This window comes from Pyrgilauda ruficollis, unplaced genomic scaffold (assembly GCF_017590135.1).
Source record: "Pyrgilauda ruficollis isolate IOZ18807 unplaced genomic scaffold, ASM1759013v1 scaffold64, whole genome shotgun sequence".
NCBI lineage: Eukaryota > Metazoa > Chordata > Aves > Passeriformes > Passeridae > Pyrgilauda > Pyrgilauda ruficollis.
Window position 1 is genome coordinate 957,929 of NW_024528155.1, and position 12,933 is coordinate 970,861.

Consider the following 12,933-nt stretch of genomic DNA (forward strand, 5'->3'; position numbering starts at 1 on the left):
AAGAATATAAAAATTTAAATCAACAAATCCTTCTAGCACAAGAAACTGGCAATGATGAGGAAAGTTCTGATGAAATTTTGCCAAAATTTTCAGAGTGAGACATTACTCAATCCAAAACACATGCTCAGCCACACTTCACCACGGCTATTTAAAATTAATTATGTATATAAAAATTCACACAACAAAAGCTTCAAGACGTATAGTTTCTACACAGCCCTAAATCTTCCTTCTGCACAACGGGAAACTCAATCTGAAAATTGTACAGCACTTTGAAAACGGAGGCTGTTTTCTCAAGGTGGTGATAGAGCAAAGCCCAGAGCTACGGCAGCGGCCTCAGCTTGCTCCTGCAACGCGCTGCACCCAGCAGCAGCACGGCGGGAAAGGCAAAAAACCCAAAATATTTATATTATAAACTAGTCACGGGAGTAAAGGCCACTTCAGTTTAAGGATTTATAAACCTACAACCCCCGGATTAAGCAACCAAGCCGGCAGGCCGGCCGGCGCCGCCAAGCACAACGCCGCGCTGCGATACTTCAGGTCCCGCCTGGTGGGCGGCGACCTCCTCAGGAATGGCCCAGACGCCTCGGGGAGGCCGGGCTCGGGATCCGCCCCCTGCGCAGGCCGCTCATGGCGAGCGAGCAGCAGGAAGAAGCCCAATCAAAGCTCCAGAGCCCCGTTTTGAACGAGGGCTCCGGGGCGGGGCGGGAGCGGCCCTTCGGCGCCTGCGCGTGCTTTCGGTTCGTGCGGCGGCGTGGGGCGCGCTCGGGGCGGCCTGCGGGGCTCTGCGGCGTCATGGCGCCCGTGCTGAACCTCAACAACGAGGTGAGACACTCGCCGGGGGGAGCGGGCCGGGGGGCTTGGGCCGGGCAGGGCCGCGGCGGCGGATCGCCCTGCGAGCGAGCCGCCTTGGGGCCGGCGCTCCCCGCAGCCGGCGTGGCGGCCTGCAGCCGTGGGGAAGACCGCAGGTGAGTGCCGCCGTCCCGGGGCGTGGGAAAACGCGTCCCATGGTGCTGGAGCTCAGCTGTGATGAAAACAAACATCCGTCGGGTGAAGTGAAGCTACTTGTAGGGGGGTGCCGCGCCATTTCGACACGTGTGCCTCGGTGCGACGTCCTGTCCTCGAGTGTCCTTCCATCACGCTTGTCTTGCTGTGTTTGTGTTCCCACTGAAGTTTTGCAGGTGATCCAGCGGACCCACCAAAGCCCCAGCTGCCTGTCTCCCGGATGGCAAAGATACTGCCTTATTTTCCTGGACATGGAGGGACTGAAAATGAAAAACTGATAGGTTACAGCTAATTTCTTCCTGTTCTGTGAGAAGTTTGGTGTTTCATATTTATTTCAGTATATTCTTTTTTTCTTCTTGGTAGTGTGAATTCGGCTATGTGTGTTTCACTTTTGATGGGTTTTGGTTATGTATTTGCAAATCATTGTGCACAGTAAGCCTGACTCAACTAAAGTAACCTTATTTTAGGTGTTGCACCAGCAGTTTAGAATAGCTGGCAGTTCTGCTGAGCATGTGTGATACCGGCACCTGCACTTAGCACTGTGCACCTCCAGAATTCCTACGTAACTAACAGCTTGATTACAGTTATCAGCAGAACAAAACTTACTTTGTTTTAAGTATGTGGTAACTTGAAGAGGGGTTAATTTGCAAGTTGATTTCAAGAATTCAGTGAAGTGTAGCGTCTTCATCAGGAAAAGTGTTTGATAGTACATAAAATCAAGATATTTACTCGGTAGTTTTTGGTTCTTGCTGTTAAGTGTAAGGTCAGAAATGAGTGATTTAACGTTGAAACATACTGGTAAATCACCAAGGAAGAAAGATGGTATTTCATTCATTGTGGTAATGTGGACTTCTTGTGATTGATTCACATTTGGATGATGTTTCACAGTCTTTCACCACAAAAATAACAAGGGATGAAAACAGAAGCATTCTTTGACTGAGGAGCTCTTCAGAAAAAGAGTACAGTAAGTCTCTGCACAAAACATTGGAAGACTTCAGTAAGGACACTGGGAATGCCATTTCACCTTACACTTAGAACATAACTTTCTCCTAAGAGGAAACTGAATGTTCTGGAGGAGATTACTTTTGTAGAAACTGGTAAAAGCTGACAGTCTGTAGTAATAGGTCCATCTGAGATGTAAGGTAGGACAGAGGCTGAAATCCTGGATGCCATCTCTTCAGGAGAGTCAGAAGGTCAGTCTGGCTTAGAGTAGAATGAGACCTAGCGTGAGTAGATTAAAAGGTGTTTTCCATTTCTATGCGTATGTCCTTTTGTATGTGTCAGAGCTGTATTAATTACTGTGGTGTTTAGTTATAAAATGTAAAAGAAATTATTTATCAATACCTGGATATTTCATATCTCTATAACAGATACCCCCTGGGTATTTGTTACAGAGATGCCCTTGTAAGAATAAGTCCCCATTTTAAGATTAAAAATCATATCTTCCTCTAATGAGGAAGAAATTAAATGGAGGAATTTTATTAGGACCATTTTTAAAGGAATAACTTTTGAAAATGCAGTCTATTAAATAATATTTCTTGTATATTCTTCCAATTTGCTAAGGGAAAGCAAATTATGGAGTAGCTGTATGCTGTGCACCTTCAGCTTTTCACAACCAGACAATACTGGGGATCATATGGGTTTTTTCCCATTAGGTCATATTCACTAGATATTATGATATTTGTTGGAGAGACAACCTTTTATAGCTGATAAACTTGTTTGCTGGATTTACAGCAGTCCAGTATCTGAAGGGAGTCTACAAGAAAGCTGGAGAAAAGCTTTTCTCAAAGGCATGTAGAGATAGTATAAGAGGGAATGGCTTTAAATTGAAAGAGAGTAGATTTAGATTAGATATTAGAAAGGAATTCTATGCTGTGAGGGTGGTGAGGCACCAGCATGTGTTGGGCTGTGCATATGTGGATGCCCTGTCCCTGGAGGTGTTCAAGGCCATGCATTCCAAGCACCTTGGTCAAGTGGGAGATGACTCTTCCAATTGTAGCAAGGTTGGAACCAGATAGTCTTCTAGGTCCCTTTCAACCCAAACCATTCTATGAAATTCTGTGGTATTATATATTTCAGGTGTTAATTCCAGCTAAGAAAGACTTCTGCTTTAAATTAACATAAAATACTATGTCCTGCTAAATGGTGGAGTCTTAAGGAATTCTAGGATGATAGATTTCAAATTTTTTTTTTACCAATTCACCTTTTGTTTACAGGAAGAACAGATATTCTTAAAACCAGTGTTTCTCAGTGATATAAATGGCACTTATCCTAATGTTAATTGGCCTTTATTTTAATTACTTACTGGTTTTTGTTTGATATTAGTAGCTAACAAATAGTTATAAGTGTCAAAAAGCTTACACATGAGGTGTATATGTGCTTTGAAACTAGAGGACATGTAATTGCGTGATTATTTAGTGATGATGGTGATTAAGAAAATGCTCTGGGTAAATGAGACAAATAGTGGACTGTAGTGCCTGTGTCCTTTCTGAGAGCTTTTGAACTCATTGCCTAATTTCAGAGAAATTGGAAAGGAATGGAGACCTTAAAAGTTATTGGGCTTTGGGGTTTTTTTAAATTATAATTTGCTTAAAGAATAATACCTCCATGGAGCAATAGTCTCCCCACTGTTCTGATCTATGGGGAGCAAAGAATGAAAATGTACTGTTCAGGTGACTGGATGAATGAGAGATCTAAGGTACAATGTAAGGACCCAGTGTGAAAAGAGGAAATTGCAATTATTGTGATGAGGTGAAATAGACAGAAGATAATAAGAAACCAATCATATTCACAAATAATTAGTTTAGACATTTCATTAGTGTTTCTTTTCATGAAAAGTTGTTTATAGCAGTGCAAGTGCTTTAAAACATCACACTATTTCCATGTTAACAAGTAGGACTTGTGCCAAAAGTGTATAAATGTTTTCTTTAGTTTTCTCTAATTGAATATATACCTAGATAATAACAAAAAAATAAGGTCTTGACAGAACCCACAGTCAGCAAGGTCCAGTAATTTTAGGAAGCCATCTTGCTGCTGGTAAATAGCGTGGTACAGTTTCAGTGTGACTGAAAAATTGAGATTGAAAATTAAGAAAATGGTTAAGAAATACCATTTTTTTCTAATGTGGGCATAGTATTACTGTATGGGATTGCTGCTTTTTGATTACCAAGGAAGAATTGGGTGGGGGAAGGAGGGAGAGTGGGTGCATAGGAAATAAAACCCAGAAAATTGGAACAAAGTGAAACAGTGAAGACTAGAGTCTTTAGGAAAGAAGAAAATGCAGTATTTCTTACCATTTTCTACTCATTGTGTTCACTGAAACAAAGGAAAGCATAAGTTGTAGAATGAAAATTTTAGTTTTGCAATTCCATATTCACTGCATATGGTCTTACTTTTGAAGGGTTTGTCTGTATTAATCCTAATTGTATTCTCCAGTTGTGGTTACTCTTACAAGCATGCAGGCTGAAGGAATCATTTTAAAAACCTGTTGCTGTCTTGAATATGTTTCCTATTTTAAAAGGCTGTCTAAGAAATTTCAGGTGTCTTGCCACAGAATAGCTTCCAAAGTTAAACTTTTCTTGAAACATTTGCTAGATGGCAGCACATAATCATCAATTACCATGGATAAGGGCTAGTTTAAAGGGAAATAGCTCATGTTTAATGTGAAAAATTATCCTTGTTGATCAGCAGTACACAATAGTATGAAACAGAAGCTGTTGAGAGGGAGCCCTACAGATTTGTAGGGTTTTTTTCAGAACCTGTGCTGCTTAAACTATGTTGTTCTGCTTTTACAGCCATAATCTGCTATAAGTATTGAATTATTGCAACAAAAAATTCTGTTCTCTTTTTAGCCCTTTTTGTTTTTTTAATGGTATTCTGTTTGCAGCTACCTCAGGGAGCTATGCTGCAGAAAACTCATGAAGCTAATGCAAATGAAGTCTGTATACAGTGTTGTAAAAATCAGTGTTCTTATATGTATCTCCATGAGAGCCATAACAGCTAAAGTTGAATAGTAGTAAGGCATCATAATATATAAAGCAATTTCTTAGAGATGAGAGTAATTTCTGTCTATGTGACGTGCGAATCAAATTTTCCAAAATTGGATTAAATTGATTAGATATCAAAATTTTGCTATCTGGTGAATTTTTCTCTTTAATTTGTAATAATTGATCGTATGTGGACAAAATAATTTTTCTCTTTATTTTCAAAACTACAGGTTTTAGATAATAAAAAGTGATGTCTGTTTAATGCTTGTCATCTACAATAGAATTCTTTTTCTTTCCTGAAAGGTAGCTCAAAATAAAATCACACCTTGAGAATGATTCATGTGTGCACATATTTTTCAGCCTGTCAAGCAAAGTCCAGACTTAAAATTGTTATGTAGGGAGCTTAGTAATGAAACTCAAGGTGATAAATTTCATTTATATTGTTTTGGGTCCCAGCACTTTGTGTTGTGTTGTGATACTCTACATGGCAACACTTAGCTCTTCTACTCTTTAGATTTAGGGCTGACATCGTGGCCTCAGATTTAGCCAGGCAGCAGTTTAGGTAATGGCACGTTTAGAAAGTAGCCTGGATATGTGAATTAAGAATTTAGATTGGTGTATTCCAAAGTCAGGTATGAGTAGCGTGGCTGATAATGAAAAAAATCAGACAAAAAGCCATGGGGAATAACCTTAAGGAGAAAGTTAAGGTTATACAGTCTCTGGAAGTCTGAAACTGCGGTCTTGAGTTTTAGCTGTAGTTTAATAATTGTACAGAACTATATCTGTAATTATTTTATCTTTTATCACAGTGCAAATAGAAGTAAATGTATATTTGGAGATGGTTATATAAAGACTGAAGTGTCTTGGTGTAGCATAGGTAGGTGTTGTGTTTGTCCTTAGGTGTTCAGACGCAGCTAAGACAGAAAACAAAGAGCTACTGAAATTGCATTTATACATGTCTTGATTCACAAATTGAAGAAAGTTCAAGTATATCCTTTTATAAGTAAATAACTTTTGGTCACCGAAGTTTCTGTACATCAGTAAAAAGAAAGTGGTTTGAACGGAATATCCGGAAAGATTAGGGAGGGGGAAATTTGAGAGGGGCATTCATTCTTCCTGGAGCTGAATTGGTTTGTATAACCAGGAACTGCCTCATGATTTTTGCAAGGTGCACCAAATGTGAAAGATCTGAGTATTTACCTGTGCTAATCCTTAGTGTATTATATATTTCTAGTTTTTATATGGTATGTCTAGCATGCTTGTATAAATATTTTTGAATTGATGATGAAACTAACTTAAAGTTTTTTAGTCTTTCAATGGTCACCATTTTTGCAAGAAGCATTCTGTACAAAGTGAATATTTATTTGCAGTTACTCAAGATCTTCCATATTTTCAGTCTTCTTCAGCATTGTGTGTGATTAGCTTGTCACTCAGATGTGATATACCTCTCTGGGTTTTTATTGATTTAGGGTGATAAATTATACATACAATTCAAAATCTTGTTTATTCTTGGTCTGGTTTTTTACTCACATCTTACTCTGTAGAAACTGAGAGAGTTTTAAACATTGAAGCACCTTCACTTAAGGCTTTTTGTGGAGCATTGCTTTGCAGCTCAGATAGATGAGCCGTGCCCCTTACAGAGTGTGGTTCTCTAACTGTGGTTTCAGGAGTGTCTGGACTTGCTGCTTCTGAATGTGGGGCTTCTCCCTCATGCATTCCAGCCACGTGGTCTTGCCTCCTGCTCCTGTGATCATAAGAAGTTTGTTGCTAGTGTGTTTTCTGCTACTGTGTTTTCTGCTATAGATTGGTGGTAACAGAGTCTTACAAGCGAGTGGGAGCAATAGCATTGTGGCACCTGAGATGGGGGAGATGGGCACAGAGGTAGAGAGATGGACTGTCACACCACAGTGAGTGAGTGAGCTGTTTGGTTGGCTGATAGAGCTGTGCTGTATTTCATCTCACTTAGGTGTTTCTCTGTAAGCAATGGCTTTCTGTGAAATAAACATAGAATTTAAGGAGGGTATTGAACCAGAAAAAACTTACAGTATGGTGATATATAATGTGCAGTTATGTTGTCTGACAGGTATTTTTACAGAAGTTAAACAGTGGTCAAGGCTGTAAAGGCAGGAGAATTACAGAGTTCAAAGGGGAAGCCAAAGGAGCCCTTATATCTGTCTAATCTTGATAGCTTTACATTTTGAGTTCCTAGGAGACTAGTTAAAAATCGGCTTTAAAGAAGAATCTTAAAATTTCTGTGGTGTCTCGGTGTACAGGTGCCTAGGATGCTCTCTGGTCAGAATTGAAGCTGAGGCTGGATATTGGCACTGCCAAGATCTGTTTATCCCTGACGATTTGTGTTCTTAAATACTTCCTTGAACCTGGTCATACAGTCTCTTGTATGTCCCTAAGTTTATATTTATTTTTTGGGAAATGTGACTGAGGGGAGAAAAACCGGTCTCTTTATCTGTTGATAAAGAAAAGATTGCAGTCTGGTAAGAAGTAGAGGAAAATGTAGTATTTGAGTTGTATTTCCAACAGTAATTAAGAATTTAGCACTTGCTGCTCTCAGGGACTTGTTGAAGCACGATGCTTCAATGGGTTTCTTTTAAAATGCTTTTTGCTGTGATGGGCAAATTGATGTGAGCATTCAGATTTTTAGTGTATTAGATGCAAGGATCCAAATGGCTTCTATTACCTAAGGTATGTTGTGATATTTTAAAGTATATTCCTAAGCCTTCCTTACAATGATGAAAAATAATTCTATATGGAAACTTTCAAAATAAGGTTGACAGAGTGCTGTAGACACTACTCTGTTTTAGGCAGTTTGAAATACTGGGCAGCCAGTCCAGTGCAGTGATCCAGCATCTCACTGAAATAAAGTAGCTACCCCCAAAGATCTATTTTTATGCTATCCCCTGGGCTATGTGGTAATCGAGGAATCCCTTAGGCCAATCTCATATTTGTGTCTGGTCTCTTTATATAAAGGGGAAATGAGACTTGAGGTGAGGCATCTGACCAGTTACCTGGTATTGGACTGAGCTGTGAGATATATCTGAACTGCTCATAATTAAAAATAGGGTATTTTAATTTAAGGCATAAAGCTATCTGAGGGGGAGAAATTTTTAGTGTGATGGCTTAGTTGTTATAAAACTTTCCAGTAATTGAGAAAGCTGATGTATAGGTTCCCTCAGTCTGAGGTGAGTTGATTCCTGTGAATCTCAATGACCAGCAGAGTGCACTAATCACAAATATTAACAAATACTGTTGCTGGGCTACTGTCTGGCAAAGGGTGATTTTATGGAGTGAGGTGAGCCTGGTCATGTATTTCACCAGTGGGAGCATTTCCGTAGGAAAAGTCCTTGACTGTGCTCCAAGGGCTGCTTATCCAACAATTAGCATAAAATACATGAGCTCCGTGAAAGGAAAAACTGGAACTCAGAACTCTTTACTCCTGAGACAATTCTTTTTGCTGGTCTATAGACAAGTTCTCTTTTGCTGTTGTCTGTGTGATTTATGAGCTGTATTTCATCCAGCACCTATACAGTACCCTTGCCACGCCATTTTCTTGAAGTAGACACATTTACCCTAGACTCCTATACCAGGTTTTTCAGTTCTGTTAAGTGCCCCAGCATCTACACTCTTCCTCAGATGGTGGACACCAGTTCTTGTACTCTCCTGAGCTATCTGCCCGTATGGTTCAGATGTATCACAGAGTCTCTGCCTCTTGGTTGACTTAAGCTGGCTTGAAGTTCATGTGTGACCACTTCAAAATTATTCTTAAGGTAGAGTGGCTAGCTCTTGGATACTTTTGAAAAAGTATGGGTGTCTAGGATGCTTTGTGGTCAAATTGAAGCTGTGGCTGACTACTGGCACTGCCAAGGTCTGTGTATCCCTGGCTCGCACATGGTCTTAAATACTTCCTTGAAGCTTGTTCTGCATTCTCTTAAATGTCACTAAAGTCAGTTTAAAGTCTTGGAAAGGCATATGAACAAGTTATGAGAACTGAGAAAAGATAAATTTCTGCACGATTCAAAACTAAATAGCTAATCTTTTCCATCAGTTCATTTCTTAGTATACTGGCAAATCACTGCGTTTTTTCTGTATATTACAAGTCTATGCAAAGTTGGAAAGCCAAACACAGCTTACTTTTTAAACTCTGGAATACTTGGCAGCAGTCATTTTAGCTCTATGGAAATGCATGTAAAAATTCTTGCATTAGTTGTGTTACTAATAAATAATTGTAGGCACAACAGTTTCTTGAAGAAGGAAAAGAAAGTTGTACTACATAGGGCTTGATTTCTGCTTAAAACAGTTCAAGTGTTAAATTGCTGACATTCTTTTACAGACCATGTAAATGTCCTAAGGAAAAAGTCTTTTGAAAGCTTATGAAATTTCCAAACTTATACTCTGTGAGATAAAATTCTGAGGAATTGTGGCCTTTTTTTTTCCCCTAGGAACTGTTCCAGCTGCTGTTTCTAAAGTTTCTAGAGTTGCCACATCATCAGTTTTACTAATATTAGCAGCAAATTCTGATCTGCTTGCTCTTCACACAGTTTTTTTTCAGTGGATTACTGAAGCAATTAACCATGGCTAACAAGGCAGTTTTTTACTTCTGACAATATTGTATACAGCCGTTATTGGACTACTGTACTTGAGGACAGGAATGAAAACTTTTTCTTAGCTCAAGTGGTTTATATAAAGTGTGTGTGGTAGGCCACGTAGGCTAGTAAGATGCTCTCATAAAACAAAAACATCTGTGGTTCCTTGGTGTGGTAGTGTACAATAATGAAAAAAACATGCAAACGGTCATGGGAAACTTAGTAACTTTTACTTTGAGAGAACTGTGAGGTACTTGCAGTACGCGGTGTAGCTTTTTTTATTAAATGTAATTGATGGCTATATATGCCTGGGTAAAACACAATTCAGAAATAGTTCTGTTACAGTAAATGGGTGTAATTCCTTACTGCTGTCCTTGGAGAGGCCTTTCAGCAGCCTTTACATTGCTGGATCTGGAACTTGGTGCTAAATGAAGATGGGAGCAAGGCTGAAACGGGTGGAGGTGTGGTGTTAGACTTCTTCATAGTAGAATTTGGGGGCTTGGGGACAGAGATATTCCTGTAAGAGAATAGTAGCCAGTTGTGAATTCATTGCAATTCCTCATTGATACGTAATGATAAAATTCTTTTCAGTTTGTCTTGTGCTGCAGTGGTTAAGAGAAATTAATGGAAAAGTGAAGTGGCCAACTACTAAATTCAGTGACTCTTTTGAATGTCTTTCAAGTCATATAAAGTGATGTAAAAGTCTTTTACTGATTTTTATATGAAAAAAAATACCATTGTGTTACTTCCTTTGCAAAGAGGGGTCATAATGATACCTGTTTAATCATACAGCATTTAATACCAAGTGAAACTGCATAGACAAAGAAGCTGAGGTGGATTGCTCTCTACAGCTACCTAAAAGGAGGTTGTAGTGAGGTGGGGATTGGTCTCCCAAGTAACAGGTTTCCTTGGTTTCCCAAATAACAGGACAAGAAGAAATGGCATCAAGTTGCGCTATATTGGCTGTTAGGGAAGATTTCTTCACCTAAAGGGTTGTCAAGCACTGCAGCAGGATGCTCATGGCTGAGTCCTCATTCCTGGAAGTATTTACAGGTGTGTAGATGTGGCACTTAGGGACATGGTTCAGTGGTTGGCTTGGCAGTATTTGGTTTATGGTTAGGTTTTATCATCCTAAAGGTGTTTTTCAATGTAAATGATTCTGTGAATCCTCTTTGCTATTTAATGAGGACACATATGAGAAAGCATAAGGTCATGCACAGGTACATTAATATAGCAAGAGATGAGCAGGTAAAAGCTGTTTGCACAAGAGTCTGGTAAGAACTGTTCTGAATGGCAACTGCTTCAAAGGAATGAATGGTGGATTTCATCCCGGGTCAGGTGTCACTGAGGAGATGCTGCAGAGGTTGTGAATAGCGCAGGGGAGTATATCTTACATGGGTAAGTTAGGAATTCCAAACAATATTAAACAAAAGGGCAGTTAAGGTGATTGCTTGCTCCTGCGGAAGGAAGGGGCTTGAAAGTATTTGAATGTTAGAACAGATGAAAAAGATGGGTGGGTGATGGGGTGTGTTGAACAAGAAGAAATAGCTTGATGAATGAGGAGAGCTTATAAGGACAGGAAAGAAGAAATCAGTTTGGTAAGAAGCACCTAGAGGTTGAAGAAGAAGGTAGCAAGCTTCAGAAGAAGGAAATCTTCCAACAGAACCAGCATTTGATGTGGAAGAAAAGTTGTCAATGGCTGGACAATGAACATACTATTGGGCAGACAGGTGAGAGTACTTGTTTTGTCACAACAAAGGAGGGTTTGCAAGAACTTTTAAGCATTGCTCCAAGTCGCTAGCAAGTAGCACCGGGATAGTGGTGTACAAATCTGTTGTAGATTTGGCATCTTGGCAACTGATGGAGAGCAACTTGTGGAAAGGTATTTAAATTAATAAATAGATGTCAGACATCTGGTAGGGATATTTTAAGAGCTTTATTTCTTCTGCTTTTCATACTTGTCCTTTTCCCCAGTTTCTATTGATGTCATGAAGAAACTTCTAGGAAGAATGCAGATTATTAGATTTTTGGGGTTTTTTTAAAACACTGATTTTCCCATGTGTTTGTGTTTATGAAAAATTCTCATCATGAAATTGTTTTGTTTTTTAAACTGATTTGAGGGAATAAGGAACACTAACTGGTGTAACAAGGTATTTCTGCATTCCCACAATTATTATTTGCAAGAATTATTACCATCCTTCCAAAAAGACTGATGAGTAGCTTATATGGTAGTGCTACTTAAATTTTTTTTTTTTTTTTTTGCATAAATCTATAACTACTGACTGAAAGTTTCCACAAAAAATGTAAGTCATAGAGACATAATAGCAGAAAGTATCTTAAGGGATGAGCAGTTTTTCTTTGAGAAGTAGGGTAATATTTCAGAGTTTGTCAGGCCAATAATACTGCAGCATGTTTGAAGCCTGTTGAAGTTTATCTCATGTTCTGGTGATGTTCATAGTCTTTGGATGAATATTCAGTCTGTTCAGAAGTGTAAGTCAGATCTGTGATGCAAGTTTGGATTTCCCTTATATGAGGTTTTTATCAGGGTGTGTTTCCTGAGGCCATGGCTTTTGCTGGTCACTGGCATACCCTAGGTCTGAACAGGAGTTGGTTGTACTTGTAATCATTGGATGCATTTTGATACTTAACTTTTTATAGGTATGTCAGGTGTCTGTGCTAGGGGCACCATAAGAAAAGTTAGAGTTGATAGTCTATTAGTAAAAGGAGTTTCATGCTTCTTCAAAGAAATTTGGGGTTGGTAACATTTTTTGAATAAGACGGCAGACTTTTTTTTTAAGAAGAAAGGCAAAAGTACCACATACTTTGGAAGCCATAAACCACAAACATATCTTTTCTGTTTTCCCTATTTTCTTGTTCTCTTTTCTTTTTTTAACAAAAGATTTTTTTCCTTTAAAAATGTGGATACTAAATCTTCTTATTTATTTCTCAGTAGCTTTTTTCCCAGACATAAGAAAATGGTTATGTATTATTATTATTGTTGTTGTTGTTGTTATTCTTGTTATTGTATTGTTTTAGATTTAACACCATTCTGTGCTTTTCTTATTATGCTGTGTCATTCCATGACATACCACTCTACTTCCTGTGCGAAGTTTTTTGTTACGGTCTTGTAATGCTACTTTTATAGATGATTTCTTTGTCTATGTAAATGTTATACATGTCATATCAGAACATCAGACAAGAAAGCACACTCTTGAAAATTACAGCTTAGAGAGGAGAAATTTATTTTAAAATGACAATAAAAGTTTCTTGCAGGACTGAAATTTCTTCAGGCTCAGAGGACAGTGTAATAGGGAGAGCAGCATATCCCTTCAAAATGTATCAATGCT

General features: G+C 38.9%; 1 protein-coding gene across 1 annotated transcript in view; it reads left to right on the forward strand.

Annotated features, from left to right (window-relative positions):
* Positions 1 to 723: 723 nt before the first annotated feature.
* Positions 724 to 12,933, forward strand: part of SRFBP1 (serum response factor binding protein 1) — a 66,934-nt gene continuing 54,724 nt past the window's right edge. Inside the window, exon 1 of the mRNA XM_041484173.1 lies at positions 724 to 822. Coding sequence (XP_041340107.1) covers positions 793 to 822 — 30 coding nt within the window. The 5' untranslated portion in view covers positions 724 to 792. The remainder of the gene's footprint in view (positions 823 to 12,933) is intronic.